At 40.0% G+C, this 21,491-nt stretch overlaps 2 protein-coding genes across 2 annotated transcripts; both read right to left on the reverse strand.

Annotated features, from left to right (window-relative positions):
• Positions 1-1,510: 1,510 nt before the first annotated feature.
• Positions 1,511-12,346, reverse strand: pom121 (POM121 transmembrane nucleoporin). The gene is made up of 13 exons (XM_037687831.1): positions 11,765-12,346; positions 10,457-10,663; positions 9,983-10,132; positions 8,819-8,899; positions 8,529-8,700; positions 8,352-8,440; positions 8,194-8,273; positions 7,646-7,767; positions 7,443-7,542; positions 7,064-7,333; positions 4,329-5,783; positions 4,095-4,190; positions 1,511-1,776 (listed from the first exon to the last, which is right to left on the reverse strand). The coding sequence occupies exons 1-13, from the start codon at positions 12,331-12,333 to the stop codon at positions 1,676-1,678; spliced, it is 3,492 nt and encodes a 1,163-aa protein (XP_037543759.1). The 5' UTR covers positions 12,334-12,346; the 3' UTR covers positions 1,511-1,675.
• Positions 12,347-17,617: 5,271 nt separating this feature from the next.
• LOC119420459 (UPF0461 protein C5orf24) lies at positions 17,618-21,243 on the reverse strand. Its single transcript, XM_037687855.1, has 2 exons — positions 20,989-21,243; positions 17,618-18,803 (listed from the first exon to the last, which is right to left on the reverse strand). Exon 2 carries the CDS (start codon positions 18,795-18,797, stop codon positions 18,144-18,146), a length of 654 nt encoding a protein of 217 aa, XP_037543783.1. The 5' UTR covers positions 18,798-18,803; positions 20,989-21,243; the 3' UTR covers positions 17,618-18,143.
• Positions 21,244-21,491: the final 248 nt, after the last annotated feature.

The raw sequence follows: 21,491 nt of genomic DNA on the forward strand, positions 1-21,491 counted from the left end.
ATAAGATCCAGAAACCATCTCATCTTTCACTGATGGACAAAACATCTCGACAAAAAAAGAAATCGTTCAGATGACCTGACCTTTTGTTAGATTTTTTTTAACCTGGATTATTGAGCATGAACTAATTTAATTCAACCATTTGGCTTGGTTACTCTATATTCTCCCAAAATGTAAGAATGGTCATGTCTCGGTGAACATGCCACTTGTCCAAGGTATACCTCCTGGATAGTGACAGCTGGAGATGGACACCAGCTGCTCTGGAAAATAAAGTGTAAATAAATTGGATGGACTAATAGGGTTTCATCTTTTTGTATAATTTATCATTACGATATATTTTTAGAGCCGATTCGTGAGGTGAGATTACGATTTATCGTTCACTCTTCAGACGCAGATCAGAAATTTTCACAATAATCACTTAAAAAACTCCAGTAGACACATTTAAAAACGTAATTTAGTGACAAAAGAGACCTTTAATGAGTATTTTCTTCTAACATCCACATCCCAAACTCATTTTTATTCATTCAAAAATGACCAGGAGAAACTGCATCAGACACTGCTCAGTTTTCACGTCAGGTGATAAGAAATAAACCAGTTTGATAAAATAGCAGGCATGAAATGATTTGTTGTTACATTTGCTTGACAAAAATGTGTAATGTTGATATTTCTGACGTTGGGGTAATGTGTTGTCCAGAGCCTAAAAATAAAAAAATAAAAAACGTGAAAATGATCACCACGTGTGCAAAAACCAGCAGTTGAAAAAAAACGAATCCATTCTGAGTTTTTAAGCAAATTACTAAAACATTTCAGTGCCTGGGATTAAAAAGAGGTAGTCTGGCACAAACACACACATCTCAGCATTTAAAAAGATGAAATAATGATCACAGATTCTTTTCACAGGCATGAAGTTGAACAGTTGGCTTTGGTTTGTCAGCACGAGTCAAAAGTAGTCATCCTAATTCGCAATCACACCTGCGACTCACATCAACGTTGGCAAAACAAACAAAAAATAAATACAAAAAAAAAAAAAAAAAGGGAAAAGGCCATCCACAGGAGGACTCTGGGAATGCTTGAAATGACGATATGGAACAAATGCACGAGCGTCTGCACAAACTACATTAAGACTTTCACCAAGTTGCCCTTTAAGTGCAGACGCATTCAGTTAAAAGGTCAAAAAGCCAATTAAAAAAATAATTTAAACTTCCTGTACGTTTGTATTACAATCTGACTCAGCTGTGCGCACCCCCGCCACCCCCCCCACTCAGAACGAACTCAAACATTCAGTAACATACGAACCAGAGACGTAAAAAAATAAAAGCCTGAGCCGAGGCTGCGCTTCTTTGCCCGACTCGGCTTTTTCCTCTATCAACGGGAGTGTCAATTTTCTGTAAAAACGAGGAACTTTTTGTTCGGACCCAAACTAATCGACTGTCTTTTCAAGTATAGCACGTCGTCGTGGATTCTTTCTCCCCGCTGCTGCATCCCCCTCGCCGGGCCGTGTTGTCTGCAAACACTCTGGGCCCGCTCAACCCACTGCTGGACCGAAGAGACACAGACGGAGGATGATGGCGGCCTGATTGGTGGAAGTTGGGCTTAAAACAGAGCGATGTTAGTCAGGTTAGCCGTAGCAGCATCAGCTGAAGTCCTCTGAAGAGCCGCGCTGGACTCGTCTGCCTGGTTACTTCTTCCTGTTGTGCAGCCTCCGAGCCTGCAGCCTCTGCCGGGCACCGGGCGTCTTGGATCCAGCTCCGATAGAGAAGGCGGGAGTCGCCGGTGATCCTGTAAACAAGGTCTGTGTTAAAACTCACAACTAAAACTCTTTATAGTTTGAACATGTGCTCAGATCATCAGCTAATTGAAGATTTTGTCCTAAGTTTGTAAACAGTGACAACTCATCTCTGTTAAAACAAAAAAAAAATAAAAATCAATATTGTTTTGGTCAATTCTGTAATCAGGACTGTTGAAAACGATTATTCTGTGAGTTTGGAAACGTTGCTTCTTCTGTGTGCACTTAAAATAGTCCCTCGCTACTTCATGATTCGTTTACCGCAGCCTCACTCTATCGCGGTTTTTCAAAATAAGATTGGACAAGACACACAATTGGCTGATTGATGGATGAGCTGCACGATCGGCATGACATTTTTATTTAAAATAAATTATTTAGCACCTGCTGCACATTTGTGCAGCCCACAGTGCAGGATAGACTTCCTGCTGCAGCTGATCGGCTGAGAGCAGCAGAGGCACAGAGAGGGAAATCATGACATTTTGTGCTCTTTTAGAGTGTGTAGAGTTTAGAAACATTGTTTAGAATATTGAGAGTGTGGGAAGGGTTTAAAATGCCTTACTATACGGTACTTTTTGGTCTATAAGTCAGTTTTTTTGCATAATTTACATGCCCTGCGACTTACAGGCCGAAGCAACATATTTATGGATTTTTTTATTCCATATTTATAAACCATTTTTGGCTGAGATATGACTGTTTTCATTCATTCTAAATGAAAAAAAAAAAGAACAGTACCACTTTCAGCCACTTGATGGCAGCAGTGTAATGATGGATGTATGGCATGCTGTTGTACAATGTAATAGGTAAACTTGACTATAATTACAAATTCAAAAAAGTTCAGACAAAAACAACTGGATTTTATTTATTACACGTAACTTTATATTTTATTTTTTTTCTTAAACTTTTTTGAATTTACCATGTCCTGAATGACTGAGAATCGTCACCAGCTATTAATGACTCAATCGGCCTGCCACAGTCTCCCCACCTGCATTCTGCTCGCTGCTTGGAACCATCAAACCAGCTGCACCGCCCCTGCGAAATGCAGCTAATTTGACCATTTAAAGTGCATTTATTAAGCAAACGTTGGACTGAGACACACCTTTACTATAACTTGGAGCAAAAAAATAATTGTTTAGGTGTTTTTCTTGTTAATTTTCAGAGAAATGAGCCGCGTTCCTCCTCCCTTTTCTCTTCCTCTGCGTGTTCACGGAGCACCTCAGCAGCAAAACTATTTTTTAAAATACAGCTGATTTGACCCTCAAAGTGCATTTATTAAGCCAACGTTAGATTAAGACACACGTTTAATATAATTTTGAGCAAATAAATAATTGTTTTGAAGAGTTAATCTTGTTAAAATCTTGTTAACAGTCCTCCCGTGCACACCCCCACCATTTGGCAGCCCATCGGTTTTTGGCACAACACCGGCCCACATTTCCGGGTTGTCAGCGGTGACGCGTAACAAACAACGCGTCAGCGGTGATGCATAATAGATGCGACTTGTACGGCAAAGCGACGTATTTATGGATTTTCCCACGTTAGTAGACAAATATGGACTAATGTGATGTGTACGGTGGAAAATACAATATATATATATATATATATATATATATATATATATATATATATACTAAAATAAACTACTACTTAATACTTGTACTACTATTCTTACTTTGCGGTTTTTCACCTATCGCAGGGCTTCAGGGTATGGATCCCCGTGATAAACGAGGGACTAGTGTAATTAAGCTTTAAATTTCCCTGGAACTCTTCCAGTTGAACTTTCACTTAAAAGTATTTATTCAAATGTAGCCTACTTTATAAAATAAACAAATAATAATTTCATTATAAAACGCTCCAGAACCAAGAAGGCAAAATAAAGTCAAGTCATACAAACACCTTTAAAAATAAATAAATAAAATCTGCAGTGTAACGCACTTTCAATGCGTCAGAGCCCCATGAAACGATTTTAACCCAATAAAAATATTTATAACTCGTGAGATTGCTGCGGAAAAATCACCCATTTTCTCACAATTTAAAGTTGTCAACAGTCACAGCTTGGTGACATAATACTAAAATAAATGACATCAAATGGCGAAATTCAATTAATAAAGGCAAACTGCAAACAATGGCAGCCTCGTAGAACTGTAACATTATTGCAACATCTGCAGCTGCTTCACATCAACACTAAACACCCAGTAAAACATTGTATTTGTTGGGGAAAAGAAAATGTAAAATATTTTGCACCAATAAAGCAAAGCAAAACAGAATGGTTTTGATGATCCAAAAAAATTAATCAAGAATCTCATTATTAATTTACCGAATGAAACAGGGCTGAAGCCTTGGGCGGGGGTTCCAGGGCCGCCGAAGGGAATTGGACCTGCAGCGCTCTGACCAAACGATGAAACAGACGTCCCTGCAGGAAAATAAATACATTTTTAAAAACAGTGTGAACTGGATTAAATGAAAAGCAGATGAATTCTGCTGAAATCAAAACAACAACAAACAGGATTAATTTAATTTGGTATAATCCGGCTGTAGATTTAATGCTCACCAAAAGCTGGTTTGTCCACTGCTGCAGCCCCAAAGTTAAAGGTTCCCATCTGTGGAGCAGGAGTACTAGAAACTGGCGTTCCAAACTGGGGGCGAGGTATACTTTCACCAAAGTTAAACCCTCCGGGTGCAGGCTGTGCGTTACTGGAGGGAGCCGGCTGAGGAGCGGCGCCTCCGAATGTGATCGAAGAGGAGCTCTGAGTCTGGGCAGGTGCGCCAAAGCTCGGCGCGGCTGAGGGTGCAGCTGAAGGAGTCGAGTTGGCGCCAAAAGCAAAACTGGCTCCAAACGCCGGTTTAGCCGGGGTCCCAAAGGTGGCTGCTGTGGTGGTGGCGGCGGCGGCTCCGAAGGTGAAGGGGGCCGGGGTGGGGTTAGAAGCGGGCGCAGCTGACGTGCCTCCAGCTCCGAAGGTGAACGGTTTCGGTGCTGCGGCGGAGCTGAAGGTCGGCTGCGCTGCTGGGGCTTCGAACGTTGACTTTCCAAACGTGAACGTGGACTGGGTGGTGGCGGGGGCGGCGGCAGCAGTGGAGGCCGCGTTGGTCATTGCAAAGGCTCCGAACGAAGCAGTGGTCGTGTTCTGACCCGGCGCAGACTGACCGAAGGAAAACACCTTCTGGCTGGACGCCTGAGGATCGGACTGGGTGACGCCGAACGCGAAGGAGCCTGTGCTGGAGGTGGTGGCAGCGGGGCCACCGCTTGCTGCTGCAGTCGTCGGCGTGGCAGCAGCTCCAAACTGAAACGTGCTCCCTGTGGTGCGAGGCTGTGCCGACGAGGAGCTGCTGCTGCTGGTTGTGGGCGGGGCGGACCAGCTTCCAAAGAGGGACTTCACAGCAGCTGGTTGGGCTGCAGGCTGTGCAGCTGTGACCGAACCTGTGGAGGCTGTTGCAGCAGACGCGTTACTGAAGCCGGAAAACGAAGATGGTGCTAATGTGGTGCTGCTTGTTGATGCGCCAAACACTGAGGGTGCAGCGCTGGCAGATAGTGTAGAGGCTGTGAGGGAGGGGGGCTGTGCATGGGCTGCAGCTGTTGTGACGTTTCCAAATACATTCTTGAAGTTTTGGAGAGACATTTTGCCGTCGAAAGATGCTGCAGCCGAGGAGGTGTTGGTGGTGGCGGCAGGGAAAATGGGCTTGAACCCTGCAGCCAGCAGGGGGTTGGCTGGTTGGTTAATGACAGACTCAGAGCTGCTGGCTGGGGGGGCAGTGGAGGTGACAGTGGTGGAGGGCGACAAAGTAGAGGGAGCGCTGACCTGACTGGGCAGCCCAAATAAGGTTGCTACAGGTGCTGAAGAGGTGCTGGTGGGAGCCTTGGAGACCTGACCCAGCATGTGAGTGAAGGCAGGGGGCTGCCCCGCACTCGAGGGGGGCTGACACTGGGAGTAAGGGGGCGGCTGTTGGGCTGCAGTTGATGTCTTCAGGGTAAAGCTACCGACTTGCAGAGGTGTGGTTGATACAGAAGCTACAGAAATGAGACACACAAAGAATTTATAACGAAAAAGCGTGAAAATTAAAACGTAGATAAAAACAGCTCAAATCTAAAACTACTGGATTAAGTTGGCAACAATTAGGGGTGGAGTCAAAACATTTTTTTTCCAGTGCATCACAATGTGGACATTAGAAATTGTAAATTGACTTAAAAATGTTAAAAACAGATTTTTAATGTTAAGATCCTGTTGCACAGTGAAGAGTTTATGGCGTGCACATGAGTGAGTGGTAGGCCTGTCACGATAAACAATAAATCAATTAATCGCATGATAAATTAAAATGATCGTCCTCATTTTTGTTGATAGGCTTTATCATTTCTTCGTGTCTCTTTTTACTGAAGACACTGGATGACAAAAGGCTCAACTCCGGTGCTGTTCACTGACCCCTCCCTTTCTCTTTAAAATCCGTTTAACCGCCCAAATTGGCGTTTTTGGATCGTTAAAAGCAGCCAAGCTGAGAAGCTAAGCTACGTGCTAAGCTAACAGGCCGATCTCGGGGAAAAAAACCTCAGTCTTGCCGAAGCTCCAAAATTCACGGTTGAAACTCGTGCCTTCGTCTAAAAAGTTTTTCTCTAAAAAGAGAAGCTGAGAACTTGTTGACTGATTTTTAATTAAAAGCTTTGTGTGAAAAATGCTATGCTAAAGAGCTCAAACCACACAGAGCGTCCGCCATTTTGAGAACCAAAAAAGAGGAAGGAGAGACAGCCCATGTCACGTCAAGGGGCCTCCCTCCCATTTTTCTTAGACACGCTGCTCGCTCCCTCACTATCCATCCTTTGGTTCAATCTTATACTGCCATCTGGTGGTCAAAAAAAGGGTACTACACTCAAAATAAATTAACCAACCTTTTTTTTTTTAAAATTGACATTAATTAATAATTATTGTCAAATTTCAAACAATATTATCGTTTATCGCAATAATTTCTGAGACAATTAATCGCCCAGCAAAATTGTGTTATCGTGACAGGCCTAGCAAGTAGCGCTGTGCGTTTCGTCATATTTGTAGCTCTGATTTAAAAACAGGCTCCAGACAGACCCAAAAACGAAGTGATCAACAAAAACAATCATAGATTTCACTACAATATATTGATGTGCACAGTATTGATTTGATTAGTGTGTATTCTTTATTTTAAACAGCAGCCTACATTGAATGAATACTTTATTATAGATGCATTGAGATGCAACAAAAATCGTATTGCATCACAGCCCTCTGAATCTAACGAGGTGTTTAAAGACACTGGGGTCGGAGGTCACACCTGTAGTTGCACTGGCAGCAGATGTGGCGTCAGCAGGAGCACTCGTCTTCATCTTAAGAGTCTCGAGCAGTGAGTTGGTGACGGCGGGAGCTGTGGTGACGCTGCTGCCCGGGCTCGGATCCAGGTTGATTACCGGGACCGCAGAGCTGGATGCAGTGGGCAGGGGGGCTGTCAGAAGGCTGATCAGGGTGGTGGTAGTGGAGCTAGTGGAGGGAGCAGGCTGAGAGGAAGCGGTGGCTGCAGGAGACACGGACTTCTCTGGTTCTGGAGCTAAACAGAAATAAATTAAAAGGACGACCTAAGGTGGATGAAGAACTCTTTCGTGGCGTTACAGTGTAGCATCATCAAAGAGTAAAAAATGATGAATTCCTCGACTCACCAGGCGTCTCCAGGACTTTCTGGATCTTACTGATGGCAACCCTTTTCTCTTCATCTAGATCTTTTGCTGTGATGGAGTAGCCCAGCTCAGGAGGGGGAGGCTGCAAACAAACACAGACCCCCACCCAAAAAAACATCAACATCACTCCGATATGGAAACACTTCACAACACTGCAAACTCAGAGAACCTATCGCACTCCTAACCAGAGAGATGTGATCGTCCCGGTGGCTGGACACCAGCTGGATCTTCCGTTTTCTCTTCCCACCACTTCCAGTGGAGTCTGTTGAGGCTGTAGTGGGGACTTTGGGGACTGGAGTTTGTTTGGCTGAAACATCAGAACACAAACTTCACCTAAAGCACCTTGATTTGACCTTAACTGATTGTCAGTTAACATTTTTCTTAGTTCATATCTTAGAGCTTATTACTGTTTTTCTTTTACATTTTATACTTTTGTTGGATGTAACTGGGACCCTGTGTACACAATTTCGTTCCACCACATGTACCAAATGTGGTGCGAATGACAAATAAAGGACATCGAATCCTTAAACCTTGAGTCTATCCTTTGTTTTCCCCAGGAAAAACAAAACTTATAACAAAACAACCATCGTTTGTGTTCAAACTTTTATATTGCATTGATTCACTACAATGGAAGATGAGTGATGATCTTAACATTTATTCACCCTCAAATTCGGTTTATGCATCAAGTCTGACACACATTTATGGGACAAAATAAGGAGTGCAGGTAACTCACAAGTATCAGGAGCCTTTTCTGCTGCTGTGTGATCCGACTTCACTGAGGAGGCCGAGCTGGGAGACTGTGCCTCGTCCTCTCTGTTGAGAAAACCACACGCTCAATAAAATCATTTTAATTTAACGTGAACGACGATCAGCAAACGGGAAGAGGCAGACCTGGGTCTTTTGGAGACCCCCTCTGGAGTCTGAGAGCGAGATGATACGGGGCTGGACAGAGGAGAGCTGGGAGTAGACGGTTTCTTCCACTGTGAAGGTAAACAGCGATACAGAATCTCAAAATCTGAAGTTTATCTCTGCAAACACGTAAGTGACGTAATACAGCAGTTAACGTACCGGGCTGAGGCCTGCTGAAGAGCTGTAGGAGCTTTGAATAGCATTTCTCTTGGTGCCAGAAGTTCCTCTCTGGAAATGAACCCCAGAGCCAGAACTGATGGAGGAGGTGCGAGACCTCTTTATGGTGCTCTCTTCTGCCACCGAGGTCATCCCTCTTTTAAGGCTCCCTGGCCTGGAAAGCATAAACACTTAGCCATATAATATTCCATACAAAACCACAGACCAATCCAGCTAATATCCCAAAATATGATTTAGGTTAAAATAATAATAATAATAATAAGTTTACTAACTTGGGAACCAGCTGTGATGGAGTTCCATTGGGCAACAGCGGCTCAAAAGCAGAGTGTGAACTTCCACTGCTGTCATTACGCCTTAAAAATGAAAATGCATGTAAAAATATATAAGATGATTTAATAGGAAATACCGTTTATTATTCTATTTTGATTTTAGCTCAATTAACAAGGCATTTATTGGTCAGAAACAAGACGGAGACTTAGGGACAGCACAGCAAGCATCACAACGGAAAATATCAACACTGAAAGCACAATTTAAGGCATCTAACAAGGCTGAGTCAGGTCCACTGGACGGACTCTTCTTTGTTGAAACGTTTCGTCGTTTATACAAAGAACTTCTTCAGTCTGAGGAGCTGCAACAAACTCAGTCTTCTAAATAGCACCTTATCATAGTAGATCACCCAGTTTGCTGCCGACAGTCAGAACTAACTATTCACATGTAAGTAAAAGATGGAGCATAAGCCTAACAACTGGTCGTTAGTGCCCTGATGGCTGCTTGCTATTTGCTGAAAAATAATAGCAATAGCAGCATTATAAGAGGGTGATAGTTGAACGCAGAGACCCCCGCCCCTGTTTAATGATGGACAGGTTCTCTTTACAAAGATTGCTTCATTTACTCCTCTCTCTCAAACCATCATTTCCCTCTGTCAAGAATGTGAACAGCTTCATCCCTGAAAGAGTGACCGCTGGCAAGCAGCCATCAGGCACTAACGACCAGTTGTTAGGCTGATGCTCCTCCTTTTACATGTGAATAGTTAGTTCTGGCTGTCAGCAGCAAACTGGATGATCCACTGTGAGAAGGTGCTATTTATAAGACTGAGTTTGTCGCAGGACCTCTGACTGAAGAAGTCCTTTGTATAAAACTTTTCAACAAAGAATCCATCCAGAGGACTTGACTCAACTTGTTAGATTTTTTTTAACCTGGATTATTAAACATGAATCAGGGCAATTTAAAGTAACAGTTATCAGAGAGGAAGCTTGCTAAAGGGTTCAAGAGGCTTTTTTTTTTTTTTTAGGGATTAAAGTTTTCACATCCACACAAGATTGGAATCAAGGTTGGAATCCCCACCAAACCAGATTGAGTTCAATCTGTCCTGAACTCGACACAAAGCGACTCAAAGTGCTCACGCGCTGACGTTCTGATTGTTTCAGCCCCGATACCTTCTTTTGCTTTTCTGTTCAGTCGTGAAGCTCCGGTCCTCGTCCTCCACTTCCCTCTTGCGGCTTTCCTTCAACACCTTGAGGACGCTCTCTTTGGAGCAGGGGTCTGCAGGCGCTCGGGTGAGCCCTGCACACCTGAGATGATTTATACTACAAACCAAACAGAAGACAGTGAGGACGCTGGAAATCAGGGGTCCGCCGAGCACCGAATGCAAAATTAGGAACACAGAACGCAGTTCATTTATAAAAAATCTCAGGACTTGTCTGTGTCTGCATTTGTTTTAATAAATGTTTATTTGTGAAACCCTTCCTACGGTTAAGAATATGTTGGCGTTAGAGTTATGAAGATGTAATCTGAAAGCTCTTCTTTGCTTCTTTTGTATTTATTTTTAATAAAGAAGGGAGTATTAGAGAGATATTTAAGCCATTTGAAAATCATTCCAAAATGATGTAAAACACGCTACGGGCAAATACCTGGGGTTGTTGTGGTCAGGCCTGGCTATCTTTACGGTGACGGGGCTGAGGGCAGCTTGAGCGTTTCGGGGACTCAGGACGCTCTTCTTTCTGAAGCTGTCCCACTTGACAGGAGGCAAGAGTCCCACAGAGGAGACACTCGGCTGCTGAAGGGGGTAGTGACGCTGGGGGGTGATGGTGAATCCGCTTGCTGTAGTCAGCGGCTCCCTGTAAGGAACAACAAAAAAAATGGGATATGAAAAACCTCTTCAAAAACATTTTCTTCACATTCAGCCACATTTGTCCATCACAGATATTACTACTCTGATTATCTTCGACAGCACAAACATCACTTTCAAATGGTTATGTGCAACTACTATTAAAAAAAAGGTCTCATAAATGTTGAAGCTGTCAATGTTTGTGTATAATTTCACATTTTCTGAATAAATTAAGACATTCATCACACTTCAGCTGACAGATTAGGTGACAAAAAGTACCTCACAAAAGTCTTGAGCCAGCCTTAATTTCTTTAAATTAAGCTGCAAAACAAGACTGGCTTTGTTGCAATTCTTTAGGTCTTCTGTGGTTTTAGAATAGAATAGAATTCAACTTTATTGTCATTGCACATGTCACAGGTACAAAGCAACGAAATACAGTTTGCATCTATCCAGAAGTGCTTAGCAAGAAAAATAAATTGGTAGATATATATAGTACAATATACAGTAAGTTGCTTTGAATATGCTATAGGTATAAATATATACAGTTTGTGAGTGTACAGTGTATTAACTTTCTTAATGACTTTTAACGTGTTTTTGGGAGAACAAAAAGTTCTTTCATGCCAATTTTCAATCCAGTATTTAACCTTGAATATGTTAAAAATAACTATTCAAATTAAGTTTTTTTTTATTTAATATAGCACTTAACAAATAAATAAACAAGCAACATGCTGCAAAGACAAAATTACTTCTATTTTTTCAAGTTATAACCAACAGAATCAAACATTAATGCATAATAATAATAATATGAATCACATATTACTAAAAGATGTAGATAACACTGGTTCCAGGTGGGACTCAACAAACTGGGTTTAATGGTAGATAGTTTTTTTACTCTACAGCAGACAAAAGCTTTAATTATTGTGTGTGTTTTTTACAGAATACAATCTAAATTTAACCAGATGTTTCCACTTTGGGCTTACTGTTGTTAGCTATATTCTGCAGATGTTTAGAGTACTCAAAGCTAAAGGATTAAACATTAAAAGCCGCCGATAAGTTTTTACATTTTGAACGACCCTGTCCCCATCGATGGTTACTTTATCCTGGTACATACCCAGTGAACGAAAGCCTCCTGTTCGGGGTATAAACAGCATGGTTGGGTCTGGACAGCTTCTCTCGCAGTTGCTCTCGGGGATTCCTCCCGGCTCTCGGCCTTCCAGAGTCGGCGGTCGGACTTTCGGCTTTCCCGATGTAACTACCCATGAGGAAATCCCTGGGGCTGAACAGAAACGAGTCACTTGCCAGGGCTTCCCTTCGATAAACTCCGGTTTCACTGGGTCTTTGTCTCAAGTGTCCCTCTGTCTCTCGGTGCTCGGGTCTACTGCTGCTCTTCGTCCTGCAACGCGCGGCCACCGACACGCCGGTCGTCTCCCAGCCCGACAACCAGCGCCGGAGTACGCCTGGGACGTTTAGTCCAGCCCGCGGATTGGGGCCTAACCTGGCGGGAATTGGTTCACCGCTGATATAGTAACAAGCGAAACAACAAATTACAAGAATTAAAGTAGCGTAAAGAAAAGTAGGGATGTAATACAAAGCGAATATAATTAGCCCTAAAATAGAAAGAAGCGCTAAATGTTTCTCTCTAGGTGACATGGCGGTAACGCGCCGCCGGAGCGCTCTCATATCCCAACATGCTGCTCTCAAAAGTTGAGGTGCGTCAGCGCCCTCTACCGACCACAGGCAGTAACGACCCGACCCGAATACATGTGCTGTGCAGTTACGGTCTCTGGTCAGTAGAGGGCGACAACCTGTGTGTTGCGCATGCGCAAACCCGTAAAAAAACGTATGAATAAATGAAAATAATTCGCACATACAGAAACAGACCAGTAAAATTAATTGAACTTTACTTCTAGAATATTTGCTTTTCACTGTTGTTTCCCTGGAATTTATATAACCGTTTCATTACATAAAAATTGGTATTAAAAAAAAAAAACACTTGTTTGTTTTTATAGGCTTTTATCATTCTTTCATTCATTTACCCTTTATTTATACAGGTTAGTCTCATTGAGTCACGAGGACTCATTTACAAGAGACTTGTTTTAGACAAACCACAAATAAGGTTCACACAATAAACAGCCATAAAATGCATATAGAATAAAAAGTAAATAAAAGTAGTGAAACAAAACAAAATCCATCTACATTATAAAACGCGGTAAAATTGTTTTTATTGGATAAATATAACAACATAGCTATTAGATTTACATGATGGATGGATGGATGGGTGGATGATAGATAGAGAGAGAGAGAGGTAAAATTAAACAAATATACTTTCAATTCAATTCAGCTTATTTATATAGCGGACTGGCCATCGGGAGTACCTGGACATTTCTCGGTGGCCTGGCCCACTCACTGATCGACGTTGTGCTTGATTACTTTAAATAAACGATCCATGGTGCTCACTCTGGTATCCGCCTCAGACAGATCTGTTTGGCAGGTTGCAGACTGACGAAATCTTCCGGATGGGAGACGAAATGTTTCTCACTTAAAGGAACTGTTCCAGATGACATGATTTAACCTTTTTGCTGTGTACATAAAACTGAAAAAACAGAAAAGTAAATTCTGCAAAAACACTGATTCTGACACTTTCATGATGACATCCATTTCTCCCCCCTAACATATCTCAGCAGATCAATTTAATGACATTTTTATACACAAAATGCTTCTGGGGGACTAATGAAAGTTCATCATCTTTGTGGTCTGGATGGAGAATACTGTCAGGACGTCACAAACATAAAAGCCAAAAGTAACTGAAAATCAAGACACACCACAGAGTGTTAATTTTAAGATTTATTACACAACTTCTGAACATTACTACACAATCATGCAGGAATAGAATGGAAATTGTACAAAGCTATACAGGCTTCGTCAGTCACACTTCAGGAATAAATGGACTTCATAACGTCTCAAAAATACAAATGTGAAGTAATGCTGAACGTGGTAATAGATAAAATGACATAGAAACATAATAATATGAAAAATAAAAGCACTATTTAAACATGCTCTGTGGTATTTCATTACTGACCTGAAATAATAGTTAAAATGCATTAATGTCTTTAGATTAACCATGTTATCTAAAATTAAGGTGGTTTTCTATAATTGCACAGCTTAATGTAATTGTCATTTCATTATTTTTCTTTAAAATTAAATCAAATTAAAATGGACTGATGAAACACCCATAAGTGTTCCACTATTGTTATCGTCATTCAGTCAGAATAAATGTGTCTAAAAATGACCAAATCCAAAGTTTGATACTCTGATAGTAAAATCCCATCTAAATGTTGACTAAAATCTGAAAAAACAGCAAAGACGATATCTATTTTTTAAACAAAACCTTAAAATATCAGTTTAAAATTATTTGATACATGTACACGTCATAAGATTATTATGTAACTTTCTAGCGGGGCTAGTTACTTTTTATTAGGAGCTGCATCCGTGTTAATAGAAAGCTGAAACATGTTTAGACTTTTTCTTTTATACTTTTACCCACATGGATAATTTCTACTGCAGTGAAATAGGACCTTTGTGCACCGTCAACAACCGTTAGCATATCCGTTAGCCAACTACAACAATTTATCAGGTAGTTCATAAAACACCACTAATCTTTTCTGTCTCCAGCTATGAAAATCTTGGATCTTTTTTAAATAGCACAAGTTACAACAAATCAAACTCTGGGGGTTAAAATTGTCCAAGAAACACGCAAAATCTAAAAAAAATTAAAAAAAACAACAACAAAAAAAAGGCGGGAACTCTAAGCTTAGGGAGAAAATGCCAACTTTCTCAACAAGTTGTCAAAATCTAAATGGAAAAACTAAACATTTAATTCTGCAGTTTCATTTCTTTAACATTTGATTCTTCTGATTTTTTAAAAGAACTTTAATCAAACCAAAGCTCATACAAGCTACTTTAGCAAGCTAGCACGCCATAATTCTGTTGAATGTTAAACAATGCAACCTACACAAAACAAAGAGCATTTTTCCTTAATTACTTTTAACATTTCTTTGACGCAGAATTTGTTTAATTTTTAAAAACCTTGTCAAAACCCAAGCTCACATGAGCTGCTTTACCGTGCTAGCACGCTATAAAGCTGCTGGGTGCTTAAATATGCAACATAAACAAAAAGGACCTCCTAAAAAGTTTTTTCCTGACAAAAATATAAATAAAAAAATCTTACTGTTTACGGTAATTTCTTTACCACTAAATTTAGTTTTCAAGAGCTTTAACTAAACTCCATCTCCTATAGGCTGCTGTCGCGCTGTAAACATTTTTAAAATGCTAAAACATGCATTTGAACAAACAAGGTTTATTTTGGGTTGTCAAAAGATAAAGAACTTTTTAGTAGGACTATATCGGATATTTATCTAGAAAATGGACACCAGTATTATTTCCCAGTATGAAAGGTCTTTTAGGACCCGATGCTAACCAAAAAGAAGCTAACGTAAAAGTACACATATCATTGTGTACAAATTGTGCAAGCAGGTGTTGCTTTTGATATTCAGTCGGCCCAGAACGCTGATACAATGAGCCATATCGATAAATATTGTATTATTAATACTTATATTTTTACTGTATTTACTGAACAAGGGCCAACCAGCTAACAGTGCACCCTGCTAACATGTTTAGCTCTAATGATTATATTCAAGCAACATCATAACCATTCAGTGTTTTTAAGAATGAAAATGAGTTATAGAATCAGAATTAGACCAAAAAATACCGGTGAAGAATGAAACATAATTACAAATATTTCGAAATGAAAACCAAGCTTAAAGCAGAATAATAGATGAATGTTAAAAAAAAACGAACAATTAAAAGGAAGGTTTACATCAATTATGTTAAATTCAACAAACTGGTATTTTAATTATTTGGACAACATTTTAATGTTTTAATCTGAACAATAATGCTAACTTTTTATTTTCAAGATCTTGTATTCCTAAAGACACAAAGATTAAATATCCACAGTCAATACATTCTTTGGTAAAGTGTCAAAAATGGATGTGTTTAACATTTCTTCAACGTCTGTCAAAATGCACAAATAAAATTGTACTGAAGGTGTTTCTATACACAAGTTTAAAAAGACAGCAACAATAATGATAATAAAAAAAAAGTATCAAAGTATCAACAGCCTATTATACACACACAAGATATTATTGCACCAAATTTGAGTTTCAGATTGTTAGGCCAGAGTAACTCGGTGAATTTATCCTATTTCTCCACATACAAATGTCATCGATATATGAATAATGAAAAAACTCAAATGTTCAACATTTATAAAATAGCTTCATCATACCTAAATTGCTTTTGTTTCATTTTGTATGTGGTCTCACAGTATTTACATTATGTTAAATTGTTGCAAAAAACAATGTCTTTCTTCATTTCTATTTTTAATGTATTGAAAAAAAAAGAAGAAAAAATGAACGAACAACCGATTACATGATTACGTGACTACACGGTCTATAAAAACACAAGTATACGATTCCTGAATTCCTAGTGTAACTCACGTTTTCTAACCACAAATTAGGACAGAGCTCAGATAATTTGTCTCATATCGGTGATAAACACTTAAAAATATATGTGTACTTGGACAAATAAAATTTGGTGCTAGTCGCTGGGAGACTGAGAACACACCTGGGAAAAGACTAGTTTAACCAGCTGGAGCTTGAATGGTGCGAGATGGACAGAAAAAAGCCCCGACGTTATTTACAGAGAACAAACGAACATTCAGAATATCCTCAGAGTTTAGAGATTTGAACCTCTTTAAACAGCAGCTTTTGTACAAGTGCCTCCATATTTGATCTCGGGCCGAGTAGAAAGAAATGTGATACCCTGCCGACATGCTGAGGGACATCTGGACCTGGAATAAAAGAGAAGTGGACTCGGACAAACTCCAGTACGTCTGAGTTTGTGCGAATCCTTCCGACAAAGTGCCATCACAAAGCTGTTCCTACAAACAAAATTATTTTAAGTTTGGCGCAGCTCGTGAAACCATCAACCAAATGGGCTTGGAAGCTCTTCCTATCTAAAGAGGATCAGAAAAAAAAAAAGGTTGATAACATTTTAAATTGCTCCGTGACATAAATAAAATAAAACAAAAAAGATGCAAATATATTCTCAGACAATTAGTTGCCCTTATTGTAGCAAGTTGAATATACACTGCAATGAAAAAAATAATATGCTCCTTTCTCGTTAAGACAAAGGTTTACTACATAAAATGATCGCATTTCATTATAACAGTTAGGTTTTAAAGAAATGAACAAAGGGTTTAAATTAAATATTTTTTTTAACAATTAAAAAGTCCGAGTTGCTCTTCACAGTTTCCGATTCAAAAACGGCTTATCAAAGACTAATGTCAACGAGGTAAAGTTCATCGTTTGTTGCTTCCCGGTGAAACTAACTTGTACTTAAATGCAGCTCCGTGTGAAATGTACAGATCGGGGGTTTGTAGTGCGACACGTACGAGTATCAAAAATCAAGCTGATAAACTCACGAGTTGAAAAACTAAACATCTATAGAGAAAATGGTGACGTGTGTTGACGATTTCTATCTCAAATGTTGCTTTTATGGTGAGGGATACGATCTCAATAGGAACTTATAGAATATAAACAACACAACAAAAAATGTAACAAAGACAACAAACAGTCCCTTTTTCTTACAACCTGTAAGCACAACCGGCTGTTTTAAAGACATCTGCATGCAAATAATAATACGTAGACATTTTGGAAGTAACATCTAGAGTTAAAACTACCACGAAATCATGATTTTAGTGTCAAATGTAGTAAAACGTTTTGGTCACTACCAGTCTGGAGTGCCTTTGAGCTGAGCACTCGGTGTCTTTGTATCTCCTTAAGAACAGGTAACCGATTTTATACCAACGTTCCTACAGCAAAGATGGTACTTCTGTTTCTCATCTGCCTTTTTTTTTTTTTTTCCCTTATTCACATTTTTTAAACATTAAGAATACAAATGATAATGCTGACATCAGCTAATTCAGCTGAAGTGTGCTGAACTTTACACGTAGATTTGCTCCTTGCCTAATAGATTTCACATGGTGATCATCAGTAAGAAGTCTTCTTTGTTGGCAGCAATTAAAATGCAAAATATTTTTTTATTTTTTTTATAAGAAGCATTTCCTTTCGTTTAAACTGCTTTTAAAATGTTGAATTAAATACTAGAGCTTCCACTATGGGAGCCGTTAGGTGAAAGCTCAGTGATCAGTTGCTTTAGTTCCCAAGAACACATTTACAGCAATGTGTACTACCGACCTCCAGTAAGAGCATCGAAAAGCTAATAAGTAGATTAGATGGCAGGCACACGACTGACAACAACAACAACATTTGAAAAGGATTTCCTCCTTTCAGCCCGACAGCACAGTGAGAAATATTACAACCACCCCTAATAAGAAGCTGGAAACCTGTACATGTGTCTATTGTTCCAGCGGTTCAGGGTGAAGAAGAATCAGAGCAGAGCCTTTGCTCGTTGGACGTCTTGTCTTTGCAGGAAGGTTCACAGAGCATTTCTTTGTGTGGTAGTGGGTAGGGGAACGCTGCTCCACTGCAGGTGCTACTATAAGCCAGTTTGTTGAGACGAGATAGGCCTTTGATGCTGCCAGGAGGCCGTCCGGGGCTGACCTTATACCCCGCAGCTCTGGTTGTACCGAGTGGCCTTCCCGGACTCGTCTTGAACCCAGCGGCTCTGGTTGTACCAAGGGGTCTCCCGGTGCTGGTTCTGTACCCAGCTAGCTTGGTGGTTCCCAAAGGCCTCCCGCGTCTGCCCGTCTTCCCGGCTCCCTTGCTCTTTTTCTTGCCGTCCTCCGGCGTTTGGGCGGTGCCTTTCATGACAGGAATTTTCCCAGGTGAGCGCGGGTCACCCACAAGAACATCCTGTCTGTGGCACACCATGGACTTGTGGCTCTGGGCTGGTAAGGCCATGGGAGCCAGCGTCATCTGGAGGGACGTCGGAGGGGGAGGAGGGTAGAACTTACTGGGCTGCGAGGTGCACAGTTCAAAATGAGAAACAGGGTGGTGGCTGTTGTCTGCGAGGCAAGATGGCCTGCTGTTTATGCAGAAATCACTGGTAGTCACTTGGCGCATCATCTTTTGCTGGGGGTCAAAAATAACGTGTTACTGTCACACACAGCAAGTCAGTGATGGTGACGAATAATCTTAAGCTAAAAATAAGCTATTATTAATGTAAAACACCAACAAGTTCACTTTAAGATTTGAATGTCAACTGCAATCATTTATTTCAACACATCGTTATCAAATCTTCATTTATCTTCCAGACTAAAGGAAACAAGTAAACACTACTTCAATTTTTAGTATTTTTTCAATAGTTGAGGATTTTTGTTTTAATGCAGTGCATTGCTAAAAGTTTTAATTCAATATAAAGCAACACTGCATTTGTTTCCCCCCAATTGTTTTGTTTGTGTTTGAACAAGACACCTAATTCCTAATAGTGCTCCAGGCACTTAGCTGCCCACAGCTCCACCTGAGTATATCTCAGGTGTGATGGGTTAAATGCAGAGAACTAATGTCACCATTGTATGGGAACGTATCAGACTTCCCTTTATCCAAAATAAGGAACAACAGGAATTGTTTCATGAATATGCTGTAGGATTATCTTGATAGCTTATTGTGTTTTTCGGGGTGCTTTTTTACTGACAAAACAAACGCTACTAAAAAAAAAAAAAAAAAAAAAAAAAAAGAGCAGAAAAACACCCAAAATTATATTTAAGTATGTTCATAAGCATGCAAATATGCTTAATACGTTTAGTAAAAGTACATTTTGTTTACGATAAATGATAAAAATTGGCATACATTACCAAATGGGCATGAATTTGGTTTTGGAAATAAAAGTACTAAAGCAACATGACACGTTCGAACTAGACGCAGGACAGTTTATAGACACAATCTTTTTATAGACTGTATTTTCTTGTAGAAACAAGCAAGAACTTCCCAACTAAAAAAAAAAAAAAAACATAGAAAGGTGACAGTAAATGTGATTGTTGTCTGAGAAACAACTATTGGTGCACCCCTGTATCATCCAGAAAGATGACTTCTGAGCTTTGCATTTAAAACAAGCCCCATAGTTTTTCCTCTTCAGCCTGAATAACAAAAATATATAAATTTTATGCAAGAAAAACTAAATTTTGCACCCAGATGACAGATTTTGGTCAGAACTAGAAAGTTTTCCTGTCATATTTCTTCTCCATTGTTTAAACTTGAACTTGTCAGTGATAACAGACATGGCCTTTGCATAAGACATTTTGTCAACATCATTATTATTTTTTTAAGTAGTGCAAATTATCACTTTTAAAATTTAAAAAGACTCATTGCAATGTCAAGAATACTGGAAAAAAAAATAAAAGTACACAACTAAATCCACACTGTTTCTTCCCATATTAATGAGAAATGTCCCTAAATTAAAAATGTGTCAGCTAAATTTGTAAACAGGTGCCAACTACAGAAACAGCTGAAACATCTGAGAATATATCAACAACGGCGATGTGTAGAAAACAAAATAAAGAAGTCCCACAGTTAGATGTACTGGCATGTGCTCAGATTTAATACACATGTGCTTTGTTTACATTGAGTGCCTACCCGCATCTCTGAACTGCAAATCAATACATCTCTAAATCTGCTGGACCGTTTAATTCTCCATTTCAGTTCAGGAAAACCCATTTCTTACGTTAAATGCTTTTCAATGAGTTCAATCAATTCTTTAATTTTTCAACAATCCAAGCGATGAGGTGTCTCTAATAAAAAGGATGTTTTTAAAACGCTATAATCCACCAGGTAGACCAAATAAACTGTTTCAAGGTTGATCACTGGGCATGATTTAAATTAAATGTTTGGTGAGATGAACTAACATAACCTCAGCTTGTTGGGGTGTCTAATTTATCTATTGTTAGGGAAACTGTAAACTATTTTAACTACATTTATCTGAGCGCCTTGATTTAATCAGTTTACATTTAAAATAGACTGCCGAGAACAGGATGCTAGGTTTGGACTTTTACTACCACAAACACTGTCTTTAGTGTTTCCATTCACAAATACATGCACATGGATTCCGCATCTTTGTGCGCAGACACACACACACACACACACACAAAACGTTACCTCCGTCAAACGTTAACGGTTAAATTCAGGCGAATAACGGCTGAACAGAAACCGGTTGAACCTCGACAACACCACGACGAGTTTCACGATGCTTAATTTAAGTGTTAGCAGTCAGAGCAAGGAGTTAAACTAGCTAGCTAACAAGAATTAGCAAAGGTTACTGTACCTCGATTGTTCGCAGATGTCGGAGCAGGAAGGGTTAAAGGAGAAAAATTATCTTTACATCCCTCTCAAAGCGGGAGTCGCTCCATTTTTTTTTTTTAAACCCTCCCCACTTATTTTCACAACACAGGACGTCGGCTTCGCTAACGTGTAGTTACCGCATCCAAATCGCTTCGGTGCGAACGACAAAAGACAGTTTTTTTTTTTTATTTCCCAGCTCCAGCGGTTTGGTGAAGAAACGCAGCCATTTTCCATTAAAAATGTATAAGCGGAGGGCTGCGCATGCGCAGAGCGGCTTAAACAGAGGCGAGTTTTTTCCCCCCTCCAGCTCATCCTGAAACACTTTGACACACAAAACGTTTTTAACCGTAAAATACTAAAAAACACGTTTAGTTGCCTCAAGCAAATAAAGATATACAAGCAAATACTGAGCAAGGATCCAGTTGGGATGCTTTAGAAAGGGGAAAAAACACTTCTCCCTGCTAATAAATAATATAAAAACGAATG

The sequence above is a fragment of the Nematolebias whitei genome, chromosome 14 (genome assembly GCF_014905685.2).
Source record: "Nematolebias whitei isolate Nwh7 chromosome 14, NemWhi1, whole genome shotgun sequence".
NCBI classification, from domain to species: Eukaryota; Metazoa; Chordata; class Actinopteri; order Cyprinodontiformes; family Rivulidae; genus Nematolebias; species Nematolebias whitei.

Coding starts and splice junctions, on each gene's coding strand:
- pom121 (XM_037687831.1), bottom strand. CDS start 12,333: ATGAGAGCGCTCCGGCGGCGCGTTACCGCCATGTCACCTAGAGAGAAA. Junction 7,334..7,442: donor GAAAGTCCTGGAGACGCCTG/GTGAGTCGAGGA, acceptor ATTTCTGTTTAG/CTCCAGAACCAGAGAAGTCC. Junction 5,784..7,063: donor TGCTGCCAGTGCAACTACAG/GTGTGACCTCCG, acceptor TCATTTCTGTAG/CTTCTGTATCAACCACACCT.
- LOC119420459 (XM_037687855.1), bottom strand. CDS start 18,797: ATGATGCGCCAAGTGACTACCAGTGATTTCTGCATAAACAGCAGGCCA.